Consider the following 27675-nt stretch of genomic DNA (forward strand, 5'->3'; position numbering starts at 1 on the left):
GTTTCACATTTCCTATGTCCGGTTTTTGCTATATTACTTTGTCTTTCTTAATAACAAGACTTTCATGTCCGGTTAATCTGGAGATGGAGTCTTTGCAAAGATCCATCTCCAGATTAACCGGGTTAGGGTTAGGTCTTCAGCTTGTTTAGTCCTCGGGTTGTACAGTTTGTACAGTTTGTACAGCCCGAGGACCCCATGTTTATTTTGTTTTAAAGGATACACGGCACACCAGGCTAAGACTCACTTTTTCCGCTCATAGCTCTTACGACTACTGGCGGCAGTCATAAATATTGTAAAAACATAAATTGCGCCCTGATGATGGCGCAGTTTATGTTTAATGGCAATTAAAGCTCTGGTCATGCATTTGTGTGCTGAATTTAATGGCAGCCCTTCCAGTTGTTGGTTCTCACCAAAGGACTCCAGGTATTCTCGAGCTCTTTTTCAGTCCAGTCCTTGCCCCTGACCATTTTCAGAGGAATATTTGTTTGTTTGTTGTTTGTTAGGCCACTTAGCAACACTGATGATTCAAGCAGAAAAAAGGCAAGAACGATGCTATGATTACACATAACAGACAACTTAGCAAATAACCAATTTTAACTCGTATTTGTAGGCACTTTATTCCTACCAGCCTGTCATAAAAACACACGTCTTTAGTCAAATCTATGACAAATCCCAAAGATAGTTTACCTGACATGAAATAGTATTTTTGTTCCAGCAAGGTGATTCCCAAAGAGCTGTTAACATGAAAGTTGATATATATAAAAACTAACTGCAACAGATGACGAGTATGTGAAAGTCATATCCTTTGGAATTAGAAAAACATCAGCAAAGACCTGTCACAGAACCTGCCTGAGCCTTAACATTACTGAAGCAGTGAGAACAAAAGGCAGCCAACATCCAAAGAAGAGCTTTGAAAGTCCTTCAAGACATCTGGAGAACTAATCCTGAAGACGATTTTTAAAAAATATGACAAGAAGTAAGAGTGTTCAGGATGCATTGAAGAATAAAGGTGGTAACACCAAATGTTAACTTTTGACCTCATTAGAATTACTGTTTTTTCTTTATTTACTCAGAAACACAGATGTTTGCACATTTTAATAAGTCAATTTCCATTATTTTGCTTACAAAATGTAAAGGAAGGAGGGGAGGATTGTGAAATATGGGCCAAAAATCAAACCAAAACTGCACATTACCACAAGTTTCCTTTTTTTAAATAGCAGTCAGACCCAAAATACACTGTGAATCGTGAGGGATCACAAATATCGTGACCGGCTGGGTCATACGTTACAGTTTCCTCTGTAATAATGTGGCAACAATAAACATCCTGTCATTAATGTGAACCAGCGTCAGATTAACATGTACTATCTCATCTCAACACTCTTTATCATCACAGCTATCTCCATAGGCCTATCTCACAAGCAGACCATCTGTATTTCCCTATAAAAGTGAGATGAATGATGTTAATCAGCACATGGGAGCTCTGTGCATCCCTCAGCTCCACCTTGTCCTGCTGTAATAAAGAAGACTGCCTGCCTGAATAATTACTCTCATCTGTCTAAGTCATATGAGCACAGAGCCGACGAGGGAAACAGAAAAAAAGAAAGCTTCGCCCAACGTCTTCTTTCTGGAAAACCGTGAAACAAACAACTCTATTTTTGCAAATTTATTACACTTTACAACTCTTTATGTAAAAGAAAGTGTTGAGAGGAAGAGTTTTTACAAAAGGACTTTATTCAGCTGAAAACAAGATGTGGAGCTGTCTAAACCAAACAGAATGACTTTAAAAATAAGACAGTAAAACTAAGTCACGTTAAACTTAAAAATGGGCCAATCAGAACCTCAAATGTGAAATATTCAAGAACTCAGAAGCACAAACGTACAGTATGAATGAAAACCATTAAAAACATATAATACACAGCTGTTTGTCCCTTTTTTTAATGATTCATTTACACAGCATTTACTGCATCTTTTTTCATAACTAATACAAAAAAAATCTTTCATTTAGGGAAACATATTGCCTTTTAAGCACTAGCCTCTTCTTTTTCTAACAATGTCTCTACCATCTTGGGTAAGAAAGCTTCCAGGAAATGAAAGAAGTCTTGAAACACTCCTGTCTTGTCGCTGCTCGGCTCTAACTTGAGCACTGCCCTTGTGCTTTCTGTTCCTCCCAGCATCTGGGGCTGAACATTAAACTCCAGGGGTTCCTTGAGCTCTGGCTCTTTTTCAATGATGAAAGCCGTAACCTGGGACTCCAGCTCCACACAGCTGCCCTCTGGCCTCGAGTCAGCATCTTTGATCAGCTCCCGTTTCACTTTCCTCCTGCCCGCCCACACTACGTGTTTTTGCATGCACATCCACGCCAGGAGCTCAGGCTTCCCTCGTCTCGCCATTCTTGGCTTTTTGCCTTGCGGCGACACCGAAGCATCACTGCCAGAAGACAGCGGCCTCTTGCCACCGATAACAACTGTACCCAGAGGGCTGGCTTCGATTTGGGCTTCAGCACCGTCAAAGCTGTCACTGAGTGACGATGTGACAGAAGCTTGTGTAGTTTCCATTTCCTCAGCAGAAATGGACGAGTCCTCGCCAAATACAGCATCTTTAGAGGGAGCGAGGTGACACTTGAGAATGTTTTTCAGTACTTCCTCCACAGCAGAGCAAACTCTCTGAAACCACAGCAGCCGGAAACCGTCTCCCGCTGCGTGCAGTTCGTCGCGCAGTCGTTCTGGGAGCGAGGCCGACTTGAACGGGATACTGATGGTCAGCTGCTCTGTTTTGCACGGTGTCGCTTCCCCATGTGGGCTAAATAAGCGCACCAGGCCCCACGGTTTCCCCTTGGTAGATTTTCGCTGATACTGCAGGCTGCGGCAGTACTTCTCAGCCTCTTGGCACTCCCTCTGAAAGCTGCGCTGACAGCGTTCATTCAGGTTTCCCGCTACATTGTGGGAAAGCTCAAAGGGGTCTAAGAGGTTTAGGGGGCCAAGTTTGGGACGTTGCTGATGGGCCTTGGTGGACTGGTCCTCTTGCAAAGCATCATCCTCTTTATTCTGACTGAGGAAATCTGTGATTGGAAATGAACGGCCCTCCCTAACAGATATAACACTACTTGCAAAATCAAACTTGGCATAAAAGGAGAAGAAGGCAGCCAGCAGGGTACCTGGACAGAGAAACGATTTGTTTAGAGCGAGGAAATCTCTGACTAACACATTTCTTTCTTTACATTTTAACTTTAACTTACAGAGCTGCTGAGTGTTCTTGCTGGGGGGAACAGCAATTGGCTGACTGGGGAAGGTGCAGTTCCAGCCTTCAATCACACACTCTTCCTCCTCACCTGCAATCAAGTTAATAATTATTAACACAGGTTAAACAGTTAATACATAAGCTAAAGTCACAGCATACATTATCTAAGTTACCTTTAATAGAAACGGTCATTTTAGTCTGTCTGCAAGACAAAATATATTAAGAAGTATTTTGTTTTTTATTAAAGTTTTTCTTTAAATTAAACAGTTAATTGTAAAAGTAGGGTCAGGTAACTCTTGGTGCTCATACACACAGATTTGTTCCTCAGTGCAAGTGATGAGAGTTAAGGGAATTCAAACTAAACAGTAGTTTAAGGAAGAAAAATTTATTTATATAGCATATTTGACACCAAAGTGCTTTACACTAAAATAAATTCGAATAAACAGACACGCATTCACAGGGTTTACATGAAAAACCAAACAGTAATCAATCATCCAAACAGAGGTCTGGCAAAGTTTCCAAAAGCATAACAGAAAAGCTGTGTCTTTATTTTAGATTTAAAAACAGCCACATATTTGTCTGAGGTCATTTGGGAGGTCATCCCATAATTTTTGGTGCAACTGCAACTTCTCTGGAAATAAACTTCAACCACAGAGTGATTGAGAAGCAAACCTTAAAGATCTCCAGGGAGCGTATCCAACACGAGACAACAAACTGTGCCACTTTATACTGGACTCTGTAATGCACCAGAGCCAAAGCTGCCAACGCTGGAGGAACGTGACCTCGCTTCGTCCTACTCAGTAATCAGCAGCTGCAGCGTTTTGGACTAATAGTAAACAGGCAAGGGATGATTGATTAACTTTAGCATACAGTTCATTACAGTAGTCCAGTTTATGTGTAACAAAGACATGCATAATCCTTTCCAGATCAGAAGGATTTTGTTTCTGAGCTCTTGATCTATTCCTTTGTCAAATTTCTAATTTTTGTCAAAGATTGTCTCAATGTTCTTAACCTGTGTTTTGGTACAAAAAGAAATCTTAAGGGGTCGTGAGCCGCTGAAGGAGCCATGAACAGTTTGACTCTCTCTAGGACAAAAACCCCCCCAAACATCAAAATGGAAATATATACACGAGAATATATTTTTTCTCTTCCTGAAGCATTCTTCAGGAATCGTTCTCCAAGCTTCTTGAAGGACATTCACTGTAAATACATTGGAACTAACATTTACGAGGTGTGTTTGCTAGTCCCGAAAAATGTCTATTAGCTACAAAAAACAAAACAAAAATAGACTGAGAAAAAGAAAGAAAGAAAGACAAGTACTTTTTTTTTACTTAAGTCAGAGGTAAAGCCGTGTGTTCAGCTTGGGGAAAGCAGATTGCTGTTTAATTACTACAGTTTGGAGAAAGAAATATAAAAACTTGAATGAGCAGAACAGATATCTAAAGCTTTGTTAGCCAAGCTGCAAAAAAGCCTTTTTCACTGAGCTGTACAAATCTAGGTATGCAGCCGTCAGGACCAGCTTTGTGATTTCCCAGAAAATCACATAAAATTAACACTGAGCAGAACTGAGTTCAGCTTATTGGTGCACCCACAAAAGCACCTCATGTGGACCCTTGGGTAAATTAACTGGCCACCTCTGACGATCACTAAATACTCACTGTTCTACCTCTACCAACCTCCGTGCATATTAATGATGATATTAACCAAAATTTTTCATTTGGATTCATCACTCCATCAGACCCATTGCCACTGGTTTTCAGCCCAGTTCTTTCTCCCTGTGCCTCCTCCTTAATAATGGCTTCTTGACAGCCACCCTTCTACTGAGACTATTTCTCATGAGGCTTCAGTGAACAGTAGGCAGATTAACTGGTCAGGTGCATCTCTCACATCCTGTGTCAGAACTTTGCTGGATTTTTTGTTAACGACTTCAGATACTGTTCATCCGCTATAGATAGTTTTTTAGGCCTTCCACTTCTTCTTTTGCCCCCCTTGTCCAGTCCGCTCATTTTCTAAGCAAACACTGTGCAGAGATAAGCCAGGCTTTAAAATTAATATTCTGTGTGCTTTTGTTCCTATTAAACAGTGTTATCTTTGGCATTTTTCATAGATTCAACTAAATAAAAAGAGAACAGATTATGTGTTTTTGTGACAGGCTGCTAGTAACAAAGTGCCTAAATTTAAAAATTGCTTAGTTGCTTGTTATGTGTAGACACAACACAGGTTCTTGCTTTGAATTAGGTGCCTTTTTTATCCTTGGATGACTCACAGCTCAGTTCTAAGTGACTTAATAAACAAAGAAACATTCCTCTGATATTTGTCAGGCACAACAACTGGATTGAAGAGGATTTAAAAAAGCAGCCAATGCCCAAGGAAGAGCTTTGAAAGACCTTAAGAAAGCCCAGAGAACTATTACTCAAAACCACTTTAAAAATGATTAGCAAGTCTGGCTCCTTGGAAGCAAAATATAAAGAAATGAGGGGTGGCTCAAAACTTTTGCACAGTACTGTATTTAGTTGGTTAAGTATACAAAAATGTCCTTGTGTGAAGTGTAGAAGCGATGCAGCACTTACAGGCCAAGTCTTTGAGCTGATCCACTGTAGGGAGGACAGCAGGCTCACAGTTTTGCAAGAAGAAGATGATCAGCAGCGTGAGAGCGTAGTTGTTCAGAAGGGGACCGGCACCACTGGGATTACCTACACACCACAATGTGACAGCATGACTAAGAAGAAGAAACGAATCAGAACACAGCCACAAGTTTTTTGGGGGGTTTTGTCACCTGTTTGTTTACGCACTCGGACTGACGGTGACTCACGCAGCCATAACGTCATTACAGTTCACTAATAAACCCGAATAATTGTTGTGCTGCTGTGACAACTGGAATAGAGGAACCATGGCTCAAGAGTAAAGGTAATCACCAGAAAGGCAATTAGTAGTGTCAGTGAGCAACATTCATTAAGATTTTAATATGAGTCGACACTGGCAATACAAGAAAAAAAAGCTGTTTGTGTCGTCTTATTTCATCATAACAAGGTAATAAAATTGTAAAATCACTCTTCTCGCATCAGTGATCTAAGAGGCAGTGAAGTTCTACTGACATCTGTTGACCAGAAAATGAAATAACCACCTAAAATACAGAGGAAACTGAAACACGGGCATCCGTTTCAATGATCTTGTTTTAAGTTGCTGCGTCTTACCGGCAAGCTGCTTCTGCTTGGCCCAGTACCGGATCGTGTACACAAGAGGCCTCAGCCTTTCATCAATCCCTGAGCACAGCTGGAGGAAGCGGGTGTTTCTTACTGCTAGTCTAGTGAGGAAAAACAGCTGTTACGCTCACAGATAAAATAAAAACAGAGCTGAAGACAGCAGATGCTGCACAATATTGCATTCGCTCACCAACCTGTTATTAATGGTGATGTCCCCCTGCAGGTTAAGCTCACGGTGATGGAATTTGACAACGGGGAGACGAGCGCTGCTGACCACGTGGACTTTATGCACGCTGGGGACGCAGCGTTTCAGGATCATCGCCAGGAGGTCGAGAACCTCAGCTGGAGCGGCTGTGGACAGGTCGATATCAGACAGTATAGAGTCCTCAGACCGCCCATCGTCTGACACGCCTTCCCCTGGCTGAAGAAAGAGGGAATCTCACCAAAGGCGTCTTCTTTATCGAGCTACATGTGTGATATTATGTGACCAAATGTGCGCATCGAACCTGTTCTGTGGTTGACTTGGCATGAGCCTGGAACACCTTGGTGTGTTCTAGGTCTAAGAACAGGTCCAGGTCACATGAATGGATGCCAAACGTGTTGACAGATGAACCAAATGGGAGAATCTGGCTGTCTGCAAACCACCCAACATATGGCCACAAAAGTTAGAAAAACATTTCCTTCTGCTCTTTTCCCCTCACCAATATGCATGCAAGACCTGTGTACGGGTATTTACAAAGATCACCTGGGAAAAACTCTACAAAAATCTCCTGCATGAGTTGAACCAGCAAGCTTCGGGCATTCTTTTCATTTTCTCCCAGCTGAAATTGCTCAACAACATGCTGCATCTGGGCGTTCACCTAGAGGGGAACAAAGGGCAACACCGTAGTCCCTTTGTTAACAAACATATATGTTATAAGCTTGTCTAGTCTATTCTCAAAGCTGCATATTTTAGATTACACTAAACTTGTCTATTAGCAGAGTTGAGAGTTTCATTGCTCCACAAGCACCAAACAAGTGTATTTGTCATTTTTTAAAGACACACACATTTTAGCAAAGTTTAAAAGAGGATGCTTACAGACACCAACTGACACAAGTCGGGTTTAAGGCGGTCAAGAACTTGTTGGAGGTTCTCGGGATCGTTCTTCTTCTTGGGAATCAACTTGAAATTCTTCTTTTCCCGAGGTTTGACGCGCAGCTTCAGGCCTTTCAGCTTATGCTCAATACAGGACAGAGCTGCTTGGATGCTGTCTGTCTCGCTGAATTGCACGATGGCATACACACCCTGTGAGCGCAAAGAGATAAAGTCATGCTTTAATAGAAATGCAGTGATTTGGGGTTGCTTTAAGACTGTGCACATCTGGATTGCGTATAGTTGTCTGACCTTGTCTTTGTCAATGATGACATCTGCGACTGACCCAAACTGCTGAAAATACTCCGCTAAGTCAGTTTGGGAGATCTCAGGATTGATGCCACCAACGAACACGCTGTGGTCTTCCTGGGTCTTCCTAGTGGCGCGCACGCCACTCAGTGTCTGATGCTTCTTCCCTTTCAGATGCTGATCCAAACTTGCCGCTGCAGGACAAAAATAATGCTTCAATAAAGTTCAGGTACGGGCTCTGGAACGGGGCAGATGCATCTCTCAGGTCCTGTGCCAAGTGTTTGCTGGATTTTTTTTTTTTTTTTTAAACTTTGAGACACTGAACATCTGCTACAGATAAGTGGGTGTTTTTTTTAAGCCTGACATTTTTTAAGGACACACTGTGCTGGTTAATAGCTTTTTAAGAATCATCTTGTTTATTATTTTGTGCCTTTTAAATTGTGTTATCTTTGGCAGTTTTCATAGACTCAACTAAAGAAATGTGAACAAAATATATATTTTTGCAGCATGCTGCTAGTAACAAAATGCCCAAATATACAATTTAAAGATGGTTTATTTTTTTTATTTTTGAATGAGCCAAAGGTATGCGTTAACCGGCTTAACAACCAAAAGATTACTCTGAATATGGTCAGGTAAAACGACTGGACTGTAAATGAGTGAAAAACAGTCCATGTCAAAAAAACAAAACAAACAAAACCTTGAGGCTGGAGAACTAGTGCTCAACAACACTTTACAACATGGCAAGAACGTCTGGCTGCTTGGAAGGAAACTATAATCCTTCGGATCAAGACTTTTGCACAGTGTTGGAGAAAAAATTACGAATTTTCTGAGTAATGTTAAACTTTAAAGCTACGGAAAATAAAGCAGACATAACTTAGTAATTATGTGTAATTTGCAAAGTGCGGTAACACTCATTAAACTTATGACGGAAATGACTGCAACGTTCAAACTGTAGCCGCAGTTTTATTAGTTATCTGTAAATTAAAGAAACTATTACATTCACAGCACTTCAACAGACTCGTATATGGTTGAGTTAGCTTCCGTTACTTACAGTTGGGTAAATTGACGTTGCACAGGGTGCACTGAAACCCTCTCGGCGTTGTTTTTATGTCAATGTCCTCTGACATGATGTAAAGAATAAGTTATAACGACAAACGCAGGAAGCACAAAAGTCGCTTGTTGAGGCCAACAACCTTCCACGCGCCTCTCAAATCTCCCTCCAGCGTCGACTCCGCGTTTGCTTTCAGTCCGTCACCTAACTCCGTCCGGGTTGCTCCCATGTTTTTAATCATAAAGTTCCTCTTAGCTTTTGAACTAGAGCACTCACTGTAGCAGGAATAGTCTATGGAAGTTTATTTATAAAGGGGTGGCATTGAGGCCATAGAGAAGCGCTAACATTAACTAAAAAAAAAAAAAAAGAAATATTTTAAAATTTGTCCAATTTCACTTGAGGTCTCTAAAGTAGAATTATAAAATGCATCATTTTTAAGCCAATTTATTTCAGCTTGAAACCTTCAAGCCTTTCACTTAAGGTAAACTGTAAACCTACTGCAGAATAGAGCTTAAATTACAACCTCTGAGGTAGTTACAGCAGAGGTCTCAGGACACATTTAATTAAAACATTGTCACAAAGCCCACTATGATAACAGGCTAAACATACTATTATTTTCTTTATCACTAATTCTATTACACTAATAACTATTTGAGTTATAAACTGTGTTTACTTCTAACCTGATCATCTATTTACCAGCTGAACCCAATATGCAGATGCATTCAAAAATTGTGATTTAAACATTTTTTAATAAAATAAAAACAATTTCCACACATTTTCCAATGTAGAAAAAAAAAATTTAATAACCAATTTTTTGAACCATAAAGTATTTGCAGAATCAGTGAAGAATAATACAGCTTGACACCAAATGATTAAAAACAAAGATTCCCTGCTGAACTCAGTCAAAGCTTTTTCACTATAAAACTATGGACTGCAAAGCATTACAATCTAAAAAATAAAAAAAAAAAAGCCACAAGTACAAAAATAGATTATCGTTAAAAATGTACTGATGTGTACAAATACATCTATTTGTTTGCTGATCTTCCTCTGCGGGTTTTAGGCTGCGTTTTGGCTTCAACGTTTTTCCCTGGGTTGTTTGCAGGTTCCACTTTGGCAGCAGTCTTCGCCCCTCGCCCGACTCTCTTAACAGGTCTACTGTCAACAGCTTTATCTGAGAGATCCTCCTCTTCAGTTTTGTTGGCATCATTTGACACATTTTTGCTTTCACTGTTGATTTGGTCTGCAGCTTTAGACTTCCTACCTCGCGCTGCTTTTACAGGTGTCGCCTTTGGAATCTCAAAGACTTCCAAGTGTGATTTCCACTTAACGCATCTTTTGGGCATCTTTGCGTTGCTCTCAACAGCTTCAGGATTCTTCTGGTCAGTAGTTGTCGTAGGCTGTTCTGTTGTGGACTTGAATGCTCCCCGTCTTCCCTTTCTTGCTGGTTCCACTGACGTGGGAGCAGGCTCGGAAACCAAAACTGTGGATTCTGTGCTGACCTCCACAGGAGAAACCGTTGTACCTCTGCGGGCTCTCTTGGCTGGAATGGCTTGTGAAGTCTCACATTTAGCAGAAGCCCTCACTCCCCTCGACCTGCTAGTTTTCATAGACGAGGAAAGTGGCTCAGCATTTTTCGCCTCCTCAGCCTTCGGCTTGTGTTCAGGACTTTCGGCAGTGGCTTTAGTTTCTTCGGCAGCTGGTTTTCCCCTCCTGCCTCGTTTGGGTTTATTTTCTGTGCTGAGAACAGGGACCTCAATGGATTCCACACTCTCTGTGTCTTGTTTTGCTTTCCGCCCTCCTCTTCTGGGCTTCGTGGCCACACTGGCCTGTTCGCTTATCTGGGCTGGTTCTGTTGTCTCTGAAATGACCATTTCAGCAGTTTGGGCTTCTGTTAATTCCGTTTGGGCCTCCTCAGACTTTCTTGTTAGTTTTATTTTTTTAGCAGGCTCATTCATCTTTTCTTCATCCTGTTTGGCATTTCTGCCCCTCTTTACTCTGGCTGGAGGCTGAGACTGCTCATTCATCTCCACTGCTGCCTGCTCGACCACCTCTTCTGTCACCTCATTCTGTTCAGCGGTATCCTGTCTTGCCTTTCTCCCTCTTCGTGGTTTTCCAGCAGTGGGAAGAGTGGGCTTCTGAGGCTCAGAGTTTTCCACTTGGCTCTGTTCCCCACTTGCTGTTTCAACCGTTTCAGGCTCTGGTTGAGCTGGCTTAACAGGTGTTTGTTTTGCTCTCCTCCCTCTGACTGGCTTAACAACAGCTTCTTCTGTCTGGAGTGCAGACAGACTGGTGTTTATCAGAGACGCTTGGGCACTGGCATCAGCGGAGGTCTCAGAGGTGCTCTCCTGAGACTTTGCATTTCTGCCTCTTTTTGTGTGTCTAGCTGCAGGTGGCGCTACAGCTTCCATTTTCTTCCCTCTTCTTTCTCCTCTCGCTGGAGTAGGCACAATGGGATCTTCAGCAATTTCAGCTGCCTCTTTTTTATCTTCAAGTTCCTCAGATTCGGCCTGTTTTGCTCTTCTGCCTCGGACAGATTTCTTCTGAACTGAAGCTGGTGTCTGCACGTGAAGTAAGCTTTCAGCTTGACGTGCTTGGACAACAGTTTCCATGGCATCAGGTTTGTTTTCATCAGCTCCGCCTGGCAACACCTCAGGCTGGTCACTGCAGGCTACATTTGCATCTAATTTAAACAAGAGCAAGATAAAACAAGGGAGAGAAAATTATACATAAATTATAAACATACATATGATAAAAATGAAATAACATAATGCAACATGTTCAGTTATCAGTTATACTTCCTAAGAGAAGACACTAAATAATCTAGAGTGTTATACCTGGTGTATCTTGGGGAACATCCTCAGTTGCATTTCGTTGCTGTGACTTTTTGGGTTGCTTAGCTCTTCTTCCTCGCTTGGGCACAGCACTTTCATTTGTTTTCTCCTCAACATCAAGTGGCTGGCTCTGAACACGCTCAGCTTCAGCAGCAACTTCAGGCTCATCAGAAGACTGCTGTGCACTTCTACCCCTTTTCGGCTTAGGAGTAACTTTGGGAGAAGAAAGGCGATTCTCTTCTGCTGACAGCTCAACATCCGCGCTTTCAGCTGTCTTCGCATTTCTGCCTCTTGTCGTCTGTCTAACAGCAGGTGGTGCTGTAGCTTCGGTTTTCTTTCCTCTTCTTCCTCTGGATGGAGCAGGGATTACAGGCTCTTCTTGTTTATCCTCAGCTGCTTTAGATTTCACCGTTTTTGCCCTTCTGCCTCGTACAGATTTCTTCTCATGGGCAGGATCTGCATTCACAGCAGTCTTCACCTCAGCTTCCTCAAGAAGTACTGCATCTGCCTGAGAGACCGTTTCCATGGCATCTGATGTTTTATCATCATCATCCAAAGGGGGGGGGGGGGAGAGAGAGAGAGAGAGAGAGAGAGAAGGGGGGGGGGGGAGGGGCGAAACAGTTTAACGCTGAATCTGTTTGGAGGCTGATATGTTTTGACAACATTTCAAAAGAAAGTCACACTGATCAAACCCTTTTCAAGTCCACGCTCCCAAGAACAAACATTTAACAGTTTTAGTCAACCTAACCCACCTTTTACCACGTTTCCACTGCTGTCGAGAGACATCTGAGCTTCACTCTGCTAAAAATAGAACAAAACCAATTTGGACAATGAGGTCTTGTTAGAAAACTGTAAACCATGCACACCAAACAACTTTCTAAAACCAGGGATTAGAGGCAATGGCATTGATAAGAGTTAACTCAGTAACAGACAGATGTTCAGACTTAATTTTAGAGTGAAATGATCAACCAAACAGTCTTTTTAGTGTTTTGCCCCTTTTTTGGGGGGCATGTATTTTGTATGAATACTGAATGCATTACCTCCTTTGCCTCTGGTTGTACTGTGGGCTCAGTCAGTGGCTCCTCCATAAGTTCTTGAAGTCCCTCGAAGTCCTCCACTGGAGCATTACCCCTCAGCCTTGGCGACTTCATGAGTCTCTTGAGCCCGAAATTCGCCTCAACAGGTTCGCCTTTCTGTCTGGGAGTTCTCATGAGCCTCTTCACGCCAACCACATCTTCGACAGGAGCACCTTTCTCCACGGGTGTCTTCATCACTCTCTTGATTCCAATGAGGTGAACCACTGGAGAGCTCTCCGTTTTTGGAGTTTTCATGCCTTTTGCATCAGATTCTTGCAACTGTGCTGGCGTCTGCAGAAGCTCCTTACCACCACCCAAACTGGCATCACCAGCTTCTGGGACTTCGGGGGTCTTCAGAATCTTCCCTTGAAGGTCTTCAAGCGGTTCAGCCTTCTCCTTTGGAGTTCTAAATATTCTCTTAACCCCAGTGAAGCACTCTTGCTGTTCAGGCTTCTGTTTGGGAGTCTTCAGAAGATTCCCTCTGATGTCCTCTAAAGGTTCGGCTTTCTGTCTCGGAGTCTTCATGATCCTCTTGACTCCAGTGAGGCACTCCTGTTTTTCAGGCTTCTGTTTTGGAGTTTTCAACAGCTTCCCTCTCAAATCTTCAACAGGCTCAGCCTTCTGTTTTGGCGTCTTCATGATCCTCTTAACTCCGGTCAGAGAATCTGGTAATTCTGGCCTCAGTTTGGGAGTTGTTACAGTCGACGCCTGCAAATCTGCATTCTGCCGTTCACTTGACTCTGACTGAATCTGGCCGATGAAGGTGGCGTCTTGATCTTCATCAAGGAGGCGTTGGACTGCCTCATTGTTGTATCTTCTGCCTTTTACTGCAGATGTAACACTCAGCGGAGATACTATCATCTCACCTGTAAATAAGTCATATTTTTGTTTTCCTTTATAACAATTTAATGTCCCAGCCAGCTTATTTGGACTATGCAGAACTCAAGATTCACTACCAATCAAAACACCACAAATACACAGCTTACCTGGTTCCTCTGGTGTGCTCAGCACTGATGGCTCCATCACAGATGCGCTCTGACCTCCTGCTGGTGTCTTTGTGACGCTGTTATCATCGATTAAAGACTTCCGCTTCCTTTCGTTTACAGGAGTTTTAAACATTTCAGAAATACCTGAAATCAAACAGCACAATGTAAGAAGGCACAAAACTGAAATTGGCCACAAGTTTCACCACCTGCTGCGGATGAAGGAGAGGTGCTTACCAGTCAAGTCTTCATCCATTTTCATGTTCTTTTTGAAGAGTGCAACATTGGTGACCACTCTTGGTGCAGCACCAGTTGGCTGCACAAGGGTCTGTCTGTGTGCTCTACCCACAACAATGGTGGCGGGCGAGTCTGCATGTCCAGTGCTCACGTAGCCCTTCAGATTTCTGGCAGGTGTCTGATTGGTGTTTTGGAAAGACAAGTAGATTTGATAAAGATCATTATAAAGATTCAAAACAACAGACACATAATTGTTAAATTCATCTGCAAACACTAATTAATGCATTAATGATGTGCCCTAAAAGTTTAATACTACCCAATCTCGACACATAACTTAAGAAATAAAAAGATTCTACTTAAAACATAACTGTACTTGGTACAATATGTTTCTGTACCTGTGGTTTGGGCACTGCTTTCTTCTTAGGCTTTTGGCCAATGGTTTTTTTAAGTGGAGCAACAACTTGAGCCTTAGGTTGACCAAATTTCACAATGTGCGCCCAAGGATTGGAGACTGGATGGACATGAGAGAAAAAAGAAAGAAAGAAAACACACAAAATTAATCTTCTCATCGTGTTACCAAGATCATCAGATTTCTTTTTCTACAACAACTGCATTAATTAATTATAAACATAGGGCTGCACGATTAATCGTTAGAAAATCGCGATCTCGATTTATACTTATGTGCGATCTCATTTCCAAATGACAACGATTACAAAAAAAAAAAGAAAAAAGAAAAAAAAAAGATGACGATTGTACCGCATTTTGATCCGGGACATAATCTGCATGAAAACAAGCGCTCACTCTTCCTGCTCAACAAATGACAAGGGCGGAGCCTTATACCACGTGATACAGAAGCTGTGCCGTGTGATGCTAAAATTAGCAGGGAAAAAACAACGGAGAGCACGTCAGGGATGACGAGAAAGTGACAGGAGAAAATCCGTCCCGGTCAACCAACCAGACATCAATAACGGGAACCTTATACAGCGCTTCCCTATACACGTCGAACTCCCGCAGGCACAAAGAAATTACGGAGGCTATCACTTATCACCTGACCAAAGATATGGCTCCCATCAACACTGTGCAAACGAGGGATTTAGGAAAATGATCAACACCCTAGACAAATGCTACACAGTGCTGTCCCGCAACTATTTTTCTATTGTTGCACTACCTGCTCTATACACGCAGTGTCGAGCAACGGTGGAGACGGAATTTCAAGCAGTACAACATTTTGTGGCAACAACAAAATGTGAGACATTTGTTGTTTTTATGTTTATTTACTGTTTTTATGTTCAGTCTCAACTGTTATGAAGTTGATGTGCAGTTAATAAGTGCAATAAATATTTATACTGGAAAAGAGAATCGTGATCTCAATTCTAAGCCAAAAAAATCGTGATTCTCATTTTATGCAAAATCGTGCAGCCCTATATAAACAGCTTTGAAAGATTAAATTAAATTTACATTTTTAAAGATGATAAAAAGAAAATGAGTAAAACAAGTAGCTTTCAGCTACTCCCACTAATGACCTTCATTCTGACTGGAACTGACAGATTTCTAGTGCTGGGAACAAAAACCAAGAGTTGAAACCAGCTATCAAACATTTCAGCACTTATCATACCTTTTATGGATGCTCTTGAAATGCCACTTCTTCTGTGCATCTTTACTGCACTCTTCGCAGCACTTGGAGTCTTCTGCGAGGCGCTTTTCCTTCCCTTGTGTGTTTTAGGGGTGACGGTGGGCAAAAGAACCTGGTCAGTGACCTTGTCGGCTTCAGCTATTGGAGAGGGTGTACTAATTTGTGACACAGAAAATCGCCCCTTGACTGTGGGGGTCTGAACTCCTGAATTAGTGGGAGTTTTAGCTGGTGTAAGGACGACAGCAGGGACACTTTCCAGAGAAGTACCAGGCAAACCCACAGTTGCCCTTCTTTTTCCAGCAGGAACTTGCTCGTGGGGAATCTGCCCTGGGGCTGAAGCCCTGCGTTGAGTTTTCTGCTGTTCATTGGTTTTAGGAGTTTCCACTTTAGAAGGAGATCTTCCTCTTGCAGGAGATGGGCTCTTGGATTTTGGCGATTTATTCGCGGTTGCTTTAGGAGAAGCAGATCTGGATTTGGGTGATTTATTGGCAGGAGAAGCTGCTTTGGGAGACGAGGACCTGGACTTGGGCGACTTCTTCGCAGGAGACGGGGACCTGGACTTGGGTGACTTTGCAGGAGATGGGGACCTGGACTTGGGCGACTTCTTCGCGGGAGACGGGGACCTGGACTTGGGTGACTTGGGCGACTTCTTCGCGGGAGACGGGGACCTGGACTTGGGTGACTTTGCAGGAGATGGGGACCTGGACTTGGGCGACTTCTTCGCGGGAGACGGGGACCTGGACTTGGGTGACTTGGGCGACTTTGCAGGAGATGGGGACCTGGACTTGGGCGACTTCTTCGCGGGAGACGGGGACCTGGACTTGGGTGACTTGGGCGACTTCTTCGCGGGAGACGGGGACCTGGACTTGGGCGACTTCTTCGCGGGAGATGCTGCCTTGGGTGATGGCGATCTGGATTTGGGAGACTTCTTCCCAGAAGTTGGAGTCTTAGGAGAAGCCATTTTCTTGCTCGGTGATTTCTTAGGTGATGGTGTTTTTGTTTTTGCAGGACTTTTTGCACGTGGGCTGCCCTCCTATGGAAAACAATATATGTTTTAAATAAGTGTATAACATTCCAAGTATACTGTCACTTTAAACTGCCCATTCTTACTTTTAGCAAGCCGATGACGGATGCTCGTCTAAGCAGTGACTGCTTGGGTCTCAAGAGAGACAAGCTCCTCCGTGGGGTAGCCCCTTTGCGTAATGGAGAGTCAGGAGGCAACCGTTTGTCAAACAGCTCTGGGCTCAGGTAACCTCCAAAGGAAACGCGTTTCCTCTTCGCTTGCTGTTTGGGCACGTCTTCTCCGAGTTCTCCACTCTTGCGTTTTTTGGACACTTCTTTTCCTATGAAAACAAAATATGCTCGTACATTAGTATCAAGCTACCAGAAGTGTACAATATCAATTATACAGCCACACCCAGAAATATTATAATTCAATTTTGAGCAGTAAAACCTTTTCCAGCTGAATTCCTGGGTGATGCCTTTGTTTTTTCTTCTTGGTTCTTGGTCACTGGAGTTTTGCCAGGTGACATTTCCTTACTCCTCCTCCTCGCAGGCGACTTGGGTGTTTCAGCTGTAATTTGCTCAATAACCTCATTTACAGTAAACTTCTGAGGAGTTGCGCCGTTTCTTTTCCCAGGTGAAGCCGTTTCAATCACGCTGCCATTTTCAGCCTTTTCTGCTCTGGGTTCAGCCGTCTCAGGAGCTGGAACCTTCGCTTGCTTCCTCACAGACGCTGGGGTTCCCTCGTTTGTACTTCCAGGTCCAGCTAGAACTTCACTTTTCTTAGGAGTGCTTTTTCTCTCAGTGAAAATGGCACTACCTTTTCTGACCAAATTGGGTTTTGGAGAGGCGACCTTTGAGGAAGGAGTTGCAAGCTGACTGGCACAAGATTTCCGAGGGGTCTTGACATCCAGAGATTTTTTGATCATTTGATACAGGTCGCTGAAGGGGGAGTTGCTCTTGCCTTGTAGCAGGCTATCATCTGCCTTGGACTCCAACTCTCCGGTTTTCTCCAAGGAACGCTGAATATTGTCATGGCTGGCTCCATCTTTAAGACAAGTATCTTAAAAAATAAATAAATAAAACAAATCAGTCAGTGGCTGTTTAGCTGCTTGTTCTGCAAGACCATTTACAGCTTTGGTTACATGGGTCTGCTTATTTTCAGACATATTTAGTAAGTGTACGCTGCTTCACATAGCTACATTGCTAAAATGACTGTTTCTAAATAGAAATCACACCTGATGACACTTCAGAGAATCTCTTTTCTCCTTTTTCCACAATAGGGGTGTCACCCACTTGCTGGTCTTGAAGAACCTAAGAATAAGACGCCCCCATTAGTAAAACAATCGAATTTTTTTAGAAAGGTAATAACTTTTTTAAGAGACTTGTGGAGGGCTGAAATATTCAGAGTGGTTTAAAAGGAAAATAAATAAATAAAATTACCTTGAGGGTTTCAGGTTTGCCTCCGATATCAGACCTCTTCTTTGGCGTTGGTGCCGGAGGATACTCAAACCTGAAATAATCAAAAGCAAAGACATAGAAGACGCCCTTTAGGGTGACCATTACAATGCTAACATGGAGACGCTAAGTACAGGACTGTTTCATTTCCACTGCAAGCAGTATAATCTATGAGCTCTTAAAATATGTTAAACACATCAGAAGATTCCAATTACCCACCACTTTTCTACAAGATAAATTATCTCATTTTTATTTCTACATGAAAAACAATAAATTAACTCCAGTGCTGCTCACCTGAATTTGCATTTAGCAATAATAACCAACAAACCAATATCATGTTAACTGAAACGGCCAACACAGATTTCATATTACGTGGTATTGTTGAGCTTAAGCATTACATTCTGTTTCAGCGGGTTCCTCACATCCTTGACTTTTTGCAGGTTGCATTTCAGAGATTAGACTTCTGTTCCAACAACACACTCTGCTAAACGCAGCTTGAATGCCCTTTACCTCAGCGTTTGTCTAACGGCTTATGAAAAAAGGTTGTTAAAATGTTTCTTTCACACCACACTCACCTGAAAGAACGGTCGATAATGGTTATAACATCTCCATGCTTCAAGCGCTCAGACTGCTGCAAAACCTCGCCATTGACACGCGTTGGATTTGCTGAGCTTAAATTGGTCAAAATGACCTGGTAGAAAGACAGAGCGAGAGAGAAACACCACATGAACAATGAAAACATTTCAAAGCAGAAGCACAACTACATGATTACACAGCATCTAAGCAAACATTCCCCACAGCAATCATTTTTTAAATATCGGCAAACTAAGGCCATTAAAGCAGTCGCGCTCCTTGTATTTTCTTACCTCTTTATTCTCATTCAAGTCAATCCGGCAGTGCTCCTTGGAGACTTGAGGAAGCTGAATACGAATATCACAGTCAGGCTTCCTGTAAGGTCACAAGCAGAAGGCATTCAGCTGCATGGATAAGTGGAACCTCTTCATATTTACATGCAACTGGGAGCTGATCTTTAAAGGCTCATGAAGGGTTAGTATCTTGCCCAAGGATACTTGACATGCAGACTGGAGGAGCCAGGGATCGAACCACCAACCTTCCGATCAGTAGGTGACCAGCTCTACCTCCTGAGCTACAGCCGGTCAGATGGTGCAAAACTGATGTGGATTTGCTTGAGAGCTTTGATCTAACAATGTCTACTGTATATGAGAACATAGTTTCTTCACTTCAACAGCTTAACAGTAAAGTTTTTATAGCCCATCACAATCGCAACATGAGAAACATTGATGAAGTGTATGCGTTTTCTGTAGTATACGAGGATGTCTTACATGTATGAACACTACTGTAAGTGGGATTAAAACAGAAGGTAAACAAAGGCCAACTCTACCAACCTTCCAAATAAACATGCTGCAGTCAGAGGAAATTCAGTCCCATCTCCTCCACTCCGCTTAATCACGACAATCTTACCGTGCAACGGCATTTTTCCAACGTTACCTGGGAACATTACGAAACACAAGTGTCAGCAGCGAAAGGCACAGTCAAATCCACATTAGACAATCAAACTTTAAATGTTAAATAGCATTTAAATGTCGTTCCAAGCCGAGGAAAGACATTTACTAGGCGGCAACATTGTATTCATACCTAACGATGACATTTAGCTATTTTTTTTAATTTGGTTTATGACATTTTAGGTAGTTTTAGTTTATTCTACACTTCTTTTTAACTCCATGTAGAATTAATCTAATCCTAGATTTGTTTTGTATTTCAAACAAACCAGCAGGACCGTTGGTCCTCAGTAAAGCGCTAGCAAACGTTTTCCCAGTATCCCACGTGCATGGTGGCCTCGACTGTAGAGTTTTCGTCTTGCCAGAAATACATAGCTAGCTGTAAGTTTGATTGTTTTCTATCATTTACTACATGCTCTAGTTAAAAAAGAAAAAAACGTGTATCGTTATAACGCCACCGTTAAAAAAACTTAATGTCGGGTCGCCACTTGTGTTACACGACTTATTAAACTCTAATATAACGGTAGTTTAGGACTATCGTATCCTCACCTGAAAGTCACTTTGCAGATGCGTAAAATCCTGGGAAATCCATAAACATAGACAAGGATACAACGAGGACTTTAACTACACGATCATATCAGCCTAAAGTTAAAACGACAATCTGTCATGCCGACGACTACCTAACGTAAGCAACCTTCAACAGCGGTCCCTTGTTGTCCGTCGCCTGGTCCAGGGAAGTGTTGTGATATCAATCCGCCGGACTTAAATGCACTCGGTCGCCCCACTAAAACTTGACTTCACTTGTGTTTTGTAATGAAATGCGTGTAATATTTTGTCATACTAGGTTTGTCATGCACTGTGTATTTGCTCTGATCAAATTGAACTCGCGTTTAGACAAAAGGGACTATTTTGTTTACAAATTTGGCGGAACAATATCACATCGGTGAATGGATGGGCATTTGAAAATATTTGAAATTCCGCGCGAAGAATCGTGATTGGCTCAGACGTCATCGTTTCGTAAAATGGGTGGGGCTAGTAGCGCAGAGTAAACTTCTCGAAGCAGCACTCCAAGCGCCCAAGTAGTACCTACAGATATTATTGTAAACAGGCACTGATGGCTGGTTACAGCTTTTATTTACATGATATGACAAATTTTATTATTATTTAAAGCTCAGCAGCATATTCAGTCCACTTTGATGCAAATAAATACAAAAATAAAAAGTTACTAGTACTTACCTTTTTCATTCACAGCAGCTCCACAATGGTGAGAAATACAGTCTACACAATCACAATAGACATTTTTCACACATTTACTGGATAGCTTACTGGCTAACTTGGGATATTTATTGAAGAACATTTACTGTATTGTTTACAATGTTTTCTGTACTGGTATCTTTATCTTGACACTGGTTTCTTTTCCAGTTAGTATATGCTGCACACATCTCTTTTCCACTATCTGCATATAGATTCATCAGCCAGTTTTTTTGTTTGTTTGTTTTTAAGAATATCTTGCTACTACTGCGTTCAACCCCTTTTCTTTCAAGGTGCTGGAAAAATTCCTCTGATATTTTCTGACCATACTGACATAACAGCATCACATAGTTGATGGCGATGTGTCGGTTGCACATCTATGATGACAATCTCTTGTTCTACCACCTGGTGACTGTGGAGACCATTTGAATACAGTGAACTCATATTCTGAAAAGCAGTTTCAGAAGATTTGTGATCTGTGACATGGTGCGTTATCCTGCTGGAAGCAGCCACTGGAGGGATAGACGTGGTCAGCAACAACACCCAGGTAGGTTGTGGCATTTAAACAATGCTATTTCGGGATTAAAGGGGCCAAAAAAGAAAATATCCTCATACTATTACACCATTATCAACACCAGCCTGAAAAGATGGATCCATGCTTTCATGCTGTTTATGTTAAATGCTGAAGGAGACTCATCAGACCAGGAAACATTATTCCAATCTTTTTCCATTCAGTTTTTTTGGTGAGCCCATGGAAAATTGTATTTTCAATTTCCTGTTCTTAGCTGATAGAACAAGGTGTGGTCTTCTGCTGTTCGAGCCCATTGGCTTCAGGATTTGCTATGCTGTGCTTTCAGAGATGCTCTTCTCCATACTTTGGTTATAACAAGTGTTTATTTGAGTTACTGTTGGCTTCCTATCCTTTCAAAGCAGCTTTGCCATTCTCCTCTGTCATCAACATTGTCATATTTTCACAGAGAACTGCTGCTCACTGGATAGCTTCCTTTTTTTGATCATCCTCTGTAAACCCTAGAGATGGTTATGTGAGTAAATCCCAGCAGATCAGCAGTTGCTGAAATACTCAGACCAGCCCACCTGGCACCAATGACCAGGCCACATTAAAAGTCACTTAAATCACTCTTCTCTGTGTTGACCTTATTAGGACATCTTTACTATATTTTCATACCTAAATGCACTGAGTTGCTTTGATTTGAAAAAAAAAAAAAAAAATACCCAAACCATTTCAAGAGAAAGTATTTTTACAGCTTACAAATTTGCAGTGCTGGATAATGTTTTACTCTGACATTACTGTAATGGAGGTTTTCATTGTGGTCATAAAGCTTCTCTGTTATATATTCATGCAACACAGCTCCTGGCTGTTAATAGTGGCCCCAAACCTTCCAGAAAGCATAATTAAAGTCAGTGACTGCGTGTGGATGGTTCACCAGTGTAAATGAATGAAAAGCTAATGAGTGCGATGCTGTAAAGAAAAGAATTGAAAAGACCACCATATGAACAACACAAACGTTTAATTATTAAATGTTGGTTTTATTATTTTTTCTAAATCTTTTTTCTCGTTTTGTTTTTTTTTGTTTTTTTCCAAAGTCGCTTGATAATCTTGACAAAAATTGCAACATATTCCATACTTTTCAAACTGACGGTGTGTCTGTTGCCATTTCAGATTCGCTGTGGAGGGAAAATTTGTGCACCGTTCTGGACAGGTTAAGTCCTAAAATGACGAAAGCAGCTTTGACCGTACAAGAAAAAAAAAAAAAAAAAAAAAAAAAAAAAAAAAAAAAAAAAAAAAAAAAAGGAAAAGAGGACATGTGAACGACTCGGAGAGAGTCCACACTGGCATCCTACGGATGTTGGAAAAATGAGCGGTCAGGGGTCAGTGTCTCTCGGCACAAGTCCTGGTTTTGCCAGGCCAAACAAAAGCGAGTGAAGAAAAATCTGAAGGGCTCAGTAGCAGAGGTGTGTGTGTGTATGTGCATCTGTTACCGGAGAGGGAGGGGGTTGCAGCACAGAACATATACAAATGACAGGCCAAGCACACAAAAATGATTCCTTCCTGAGACATTGGTGCGCGTACAGTAATGATGGTCTGGGTGACGTGTAGCAATGGTGAAGGCGTTTTTGGTGTCACAGGGCACGAGGTTGCTCTGGATTCAGTTAAGTCACATATTGTTTCTACCACAGGTTGCCAAGGTGGAGGTGAGGGGCGGGGAGTTAGCTGACAAACATCACATTTGGGACCTCGCCTTGCCTGATCGCTGACAGGGCAGAGGTAGAGGAGGGGGATCAACTAGAGTCTAGTCTTCTCCTATTGACTACAAATTGATGCACTGAGAGAGAGAGCACTGAGATTTACTTGTGTTTAATACAGAGTGTATGTACACCATTGTTCACATTTCAACTCTCTTTGAAGCAGAGCCGCCGCCGCTTGTTTGAGCCCGTCAGGCCACAGAAGGCGTCTAAACCATTTCCTCAAACGCCACCTTCTCTTTCTGCTACATGGCCAAACACACAAAAAAAGCTATGCCCCGACAGGAGTGCTACTTTCTTACCTACTGTACATAAAAAAAAAGAAAAAAAAAAAAAGAAAAGAAAGAAAAGTGGGGTCGGGGGGGCAAAACTGTTCGTGAAGCCAAAACCTTTAGAGCCAGTGATTTGTGATGGGTCTGCCATGTTTTTGTTTTGTTTTTTTAAAGTAGGACACGAAACATGAAAGAACTTCCTTCAGTAAAATGTGCTCAAAACGTCTTTTCTTGAATCACAAACCTAAAAACACATAAAACGGTATTCTTTTAAAAAAAAAAAAAAAAAAAAAAAAAAAAAAAAAAAAAAATCGATCAGGTGAACCCTAAAACTCTTCATAGTTTTAAAGAAATGAATACAGCTTATATACACAAACTCAAAAGGCTACTTAAAATACACCTTAATAATGAATCTTCATTAATTTGATTTCTTGAAAGGACCTGTGACCATATCATACAACTGAGTTCATACAATCATTTCCCCCCCCCCAATCTCTTGGAAGAAAAAAAAAAAAAAAAAAAAAAAAAAAAAAGGGAAAACAAATCTGACCTGGAATAGTAGGTGATAATCATTGCGACTTGTTTTCTGTGCACATTTGTGTGTGTTTGCTTGTGTAGACTGGAAAGGGAAAAAAAAATAATCTTTTATTTTTCTTCCCCCCGTCAATTAGAATATACAAATGTGAAACCAAAGCATTTTTCTCAATACTCGATGGGTATGAAAAAGATTCAAACAGTGAAGGAGTACAACAATTTCTAATCTCAGCTCAGAAAACATGTCCTCATTTCAACCTGCCATCCTGTTCTGGACATGTCGATCGCAATAGGTCCTTAATTTTTCTCTATATATTTATATATCTTTTTTTTGTACGAAATCTGTTATTTTTTCATGAAACTGGAAAAGAGGAAAAGACCCAGAGTCTTTGAGGAGTGGGTTCTTTTGACAAGTCCCAAAAGTTCAGTTGTAGTCTGCCTCAGAGCACAACAACAACAACGAAAAGAAAAGAAAACAAAAAAAAAACAAAACAAAAGTGTCTGGTGTTTGTCAAGTCAGTCTGTGTTCATTGTTCTCGTCCTTATATTTGTTCTATTGTGCTCCAACCGCTCTCGGGTTCATCCACACCTCATCTCCGTTAGTCTTTTCAAAAAGAAAAAAGAAAAGAAAAAAAAGGTGGAGAAGGGAGGGAGAAGGAGGAAGAGTCATCAGCAGTATTTACGGTGTGGTATGTTGGAGGCATCCGGTTACCCCGGCCTGCTCCAGCCTCATCTCCCCTCATGTCTGGATAGAAATCCAGAGAGAGGGGAAAGCGGATCAGGAGATGGGGATTTTTGTTGTCGGAGAGGAGGTGGTTGGCTCTGCTGGTCTCCTGTGTTCAGCAGTTAGGGGTCAAGAAGACCCACCTCCTTCACCCCTCCTCTTCAGAACATTAATGGGAGGAGACAGAGCGCAACACAAAGAAAAAATGAAAATGAAAACGTGGGCCGTGACTACGGCGATTGTGTAGCTGGACTGCTTTGGGCAGAGCTGGGGGACAGGCTGGGGCTGCAGCTGCCTGGGGGGGCGCCGCTGGGTCGTCCGCCTGCGGCTCCGCTTTCCAGACCTTCTGAGTTCTCCAGCATCTCCTGGATGAGAGGTGGCATGGAGCCGGGAATCTCCATCTTCAGCGTGATTACACGCTCAGCTCCTGCAAGATGGAAAAATGTAAGCTATCAGTGTAAGTTCTGGTAAAACATACTCATTCATTCATTCATTCTAAAATGGAATATACAAAAGAAAAAGTAGAAATGATCAATTGTACACCTGAGTAACTAATCACTGTAGCACTATATATGTAGAAACACAAGGGAACTACAGACCTTTAGCACTGATGCTTCTAAGATCAGTGATCTTCATCAGCATCTTGGGGAACATGTGCGGTTTGTGTGGCCTCCTCTTCCTTACATAAATCTTCAGCGCCTCCAGAAGGGGTTCCTGCAGGATGTCCACCTTGTCTGCCTCTTCCAAGTCCTGTCGATCTGTAAACAAAACAAACAAACAAAAAAAAGCACAGAGAAAAGGGTCAGCCAATACTCTTCGACTGTTAGAACCACAGTGGCCACTAGATGGTGCTAAGGAAAAGAGTGCAGCATTGCTACCCCGCTGCTGTTTCTGACACAAACATGACCCAAGCAAGCTTTAAGGGCCTTTTTCTAAAGACCTGCCGTACCTCCACACAGCAAACAGATGGCACTAAGCAACCCCGTCTCTGCATCATCCATCTCCAGAGGAAGGAGCTGGTTGGCGAAGGCAAAAACCAGATCAGTGAGGGGACCGAAGCCAGCGTTGTGCATCTGGTTTCGGTTTAGCGTAAGTCCATCTGAGAAAGTCATCGTGTCTTGCTCTGGTGTGTAGCGTGTGCAGATCCGCAGTATCTGTGGACAGCAGACAGACTCTGTTTGTGAAAAAAATTAAAACCGAACTTCCAGTTTTATCCATTGAAAACATCTAAGCTAGATGTTTTTTGTGTGTGCGTTATTCGTACCAGGATGTCCAGACAGGCAGCTTTGAGCAGAGTGATCTGGTCGGCGATGGTGAGCGTCGTGAAGCCGGGCAGCTGCTTGGCAAACTCCACTGTCTTGATGATGCACTTAGTGGACAGCTCACTGAACTTGTCCCACAGGTCTACGTCCAAGGACACACGTCGTTCTGAGCTGTTAGTCTGTACGAATAAAGGAAGAAAATATTTGCAGATCAATTTTATTTCAAAGGCAAAGAAAAAAACAAAACTCTCACACTTGAAAAAGGTGAATGAACATAAGGACACACAGACTGTCAGTCTCATGCCACTGACCGTAGTGTATTTGCCCAGCTGGCAGAGGGAGGGGAAAGTATCCTGGTGTGCCTTGCGAACCCTGTCGATCATCTGCTCCGTGTCAGGACTCAGCACGTAGCTCTCTGTGCACTCCTGCTTCTTCTCATCCTTTTTCTTCTTGTTCCGGTCGTTCCTCACCGCTAAAGGGACGGAAGGAACAGAGAGATTAGTATGCATCTCGAACCCTTTCGACAAAACACAAAGTCTTGGCAAACTTTACATTTAATCTTGTATTCTTTTTCTCTTTAAACACAGCGGTTCATGCAGCAGCATTTCAGAGCTATTTCAAGTGTAGCGTACAGTTCATGGAGCTAATTACAGTCTGCACGCATTCCTTTATCAGTAACCCCTGACTGCAGATCGAGGTAAAACTGAGGCGAGTTATAAGCAGGAACCGATCCTCAGTGTGCAGCAAACAGCGGCAGCAAATACATCTTTTCTTATCCGATACTGTAAGATAAATGTTGTGAGACAGCTCCATCCAGGATGGGCTATGGTAATGGAGAGGGAGAGAAGGGGAAAAAAACAAAACAAAACAAAAAAAAAAACCTTGAAATAATCCTCTGTCGTTTCCCTTCGGGCGCTCTGGCTGCGAGTGGTGTGCTCACCCCAAATGACAAAAAACACTAGGCGGGGTGTTTAGCATTGGAATCCCATTATGAGCTCGATCCATTTCTCCCATCCACGTTTGGATGCGGTTTTGCTTCGACTATGGTGTGTGTACGTGTGTGCGCTGAGGCTGGGGTGGGGGTGTGTTGGGTGCGATGGGGTGCTAGTTGATAAATAGTGGTGGGGGATGGAGCTATCCATAAGGCTGACAAATTGCCACAGCTTTCATTAGAGGTCCCAGCTAATCTAATAACATAATATGACAAATATCCTGCCTCTAATGGTTTTAAAAGGGCTCGGCTGCGGAGACCATACCGGGGAGAGAGAGAGAGAGAAAAACCTTCCAGCTTTTTCTCTCTCTCCCCTCTCACATCTCTCTCCCTCTCCTGGTTATACAACACGTTCTCACTTTCCTAGTCATCCTCTCAGTGTGTCTCATTCTCAGCCAATGCACGCCCTCTCTCATTTTCAAAATGCTTTAAATCATCCACCTTTCCAACTCTATCACTTCTCCAATCTCTACCTCCCCTCAAGGTACCTGCACCCCCCTCCCCGCCTCCCCTAGCCACTAACCTGAGATCAGATTTTCCTTGTCTTAATACCAACCTTGACCATTAAGGGCAAGAGCGCTCGGGCTGATGGGAGATCAGTGTCTTTTGACAGAGGGGGCCTGGACCAGGGCCAAGGAGAGGGGGGGGGGAGCACTACTCTGTGCTGCTGCTCATTCATCAGCCCACAGACAGGCCTCCCTGCCTGGGAGAACAAGAAGGCGAGGAGGAGGGCGGGGGCTGGAAGTCTGATCCGGCATTATGTT

The 27675-nt window shown here is 42.5% G+C and overlaps 3 protein-coding genes across 28 annotated transcripts in view; all 3 read right to left on the reverse strand.

Annotated features, from left to right (window-relative positions):
• Positions 1 to 1711: 1711 nt before the first annotated feature.
• On the reverse strand, positions 1712 to 9186 carry tut1 (terminal uridylyl transferase 1, U6 snRNA-specific). Its single transcript, XM_040023321.1, has 10 exons — positions 8873 to 9186; positions 7825 to 8015; positions 7519 to 7725; positions 7186 to 7300; positions 6947 to 7074; positions 6635 to 6861; positions 6432 to 6541; positions 5808 to 5930; positions 3236 to 3328; positions 1712 to 3154 (listed from the first exon to the last, which is right to left on the reverse strand). Exons 1-10 carry the CDS (start codon positions 8946 to 8948, stop codon positions 2022 to 2024), a joined length of 2403 nt encoding a protein of 800 aa, XP_039879255.1. The 5' UTR covers positions 8949 to 9186; the 3' UTR covers positions 1712 to 2021.
• Positions 9187 to 9647: 461 nt separating this feature from the next.
• mki67 (marker of proliferation Ki-67) lies at positions 9648 to 20487 on the reverse strand. Of its 18 annotated transcripts, XM_040023312.1 has the most exons (19): positions 20162 to 20478; positions 19499 to 19601; positions 18959 to 19040; positions 18668 to 18783; positions 18078 to 18147; positions 17873 to 17948; positions 17086 to 17697; positions 16743 to 16975; positions 16493 to 16665; positions 16412 to 16447; positions 16334 to 16369; positions 15615 to 16300; positions 14395 to 14510; positions 14000 to 14177; positions 13766 to 13909; positions 12744 to 13645; positions 12456 to 12504; positions 11707 to 12234; positions 9648 to 11552 (listed from the first exon to the last, which is right to left on the reverse strand). In XM_040023312.1, the coding sequence occupies exons 2-19, from the start codon at positions 19585 to 19587 to the stop codon at positions 9898 to 9900; spliced, it is 5781 nt and encodes a 1926-aa protein (XP_039879246.1). In that variant the 5' UTR covers positions 19588 to 19601; positions 20162 to 20478; the 3' UTR covers positions 9648 to 9897. The 18 variants fall into 18 exon arrangements, with proteins under 18 accessions (XP_039879246.1, XP_039879245.1, XP_039879244.1 ...); XM_040023311.1 differs by having other exon boundaries at positions 15615 to 16369; positions 20162 to 20481; XM_040023310.1 differs by having other exon boundaries at positions 16412 to 16665; positions 20162 to 20481.
• Positions 20488 to 22445: 1958 nt separating this feature from the next.
• The window catches only part of raraa (retinoic acid receptor, alpha a), a 141704-nt gene continuing 136474 nt past the window's right edge, over positions 22446 to 27675 (reverse strand). For all 9 annotated transcript variants that reach the window (XM_040023330.1, XM_040023327.1, XM_040023325.1 and 6 more), the window contains 5 exons: positions 26232 to 26392; positions 25923 to 26099; positions 25608 to 25812; positions 25258 to 25416; positions 22446 to 25085 (listed from right to left, as the gene is read on the reverse strand). In XM_040023330.1, the coding sequence (XP_039879264.1) occupies positions 24889 to 25085; positions 25258 to 25416; positions 25608 to 25812; positions 25923 to 26099; positions 26232 to 26392 (899 nt within the window). In that variant the 3' untranslated portion in view covers positions 22446 to 24888. The remainder of the gene's footprint in view (positions 25086 to 25257; positions 25417 to 25607; positions 25813 to 25922; positions 26100 to 26231; positions 26393 to 27675) is intronic.

Source organism: Simochromis diagramma, unplaced genomic scaffold, assembly GCF_900408965.1.
Source record: "Simochromis diagramma unplaced genomic scaffold, fSimDia1.1 OVJJ01000208.1, whole genome shotgun sequence".
NCBI lineage: Eukaryota > Metazoa > Chordata > Actinopteri > Cichliformes > Cichlidae > Simochromis > Simochromis diagramma.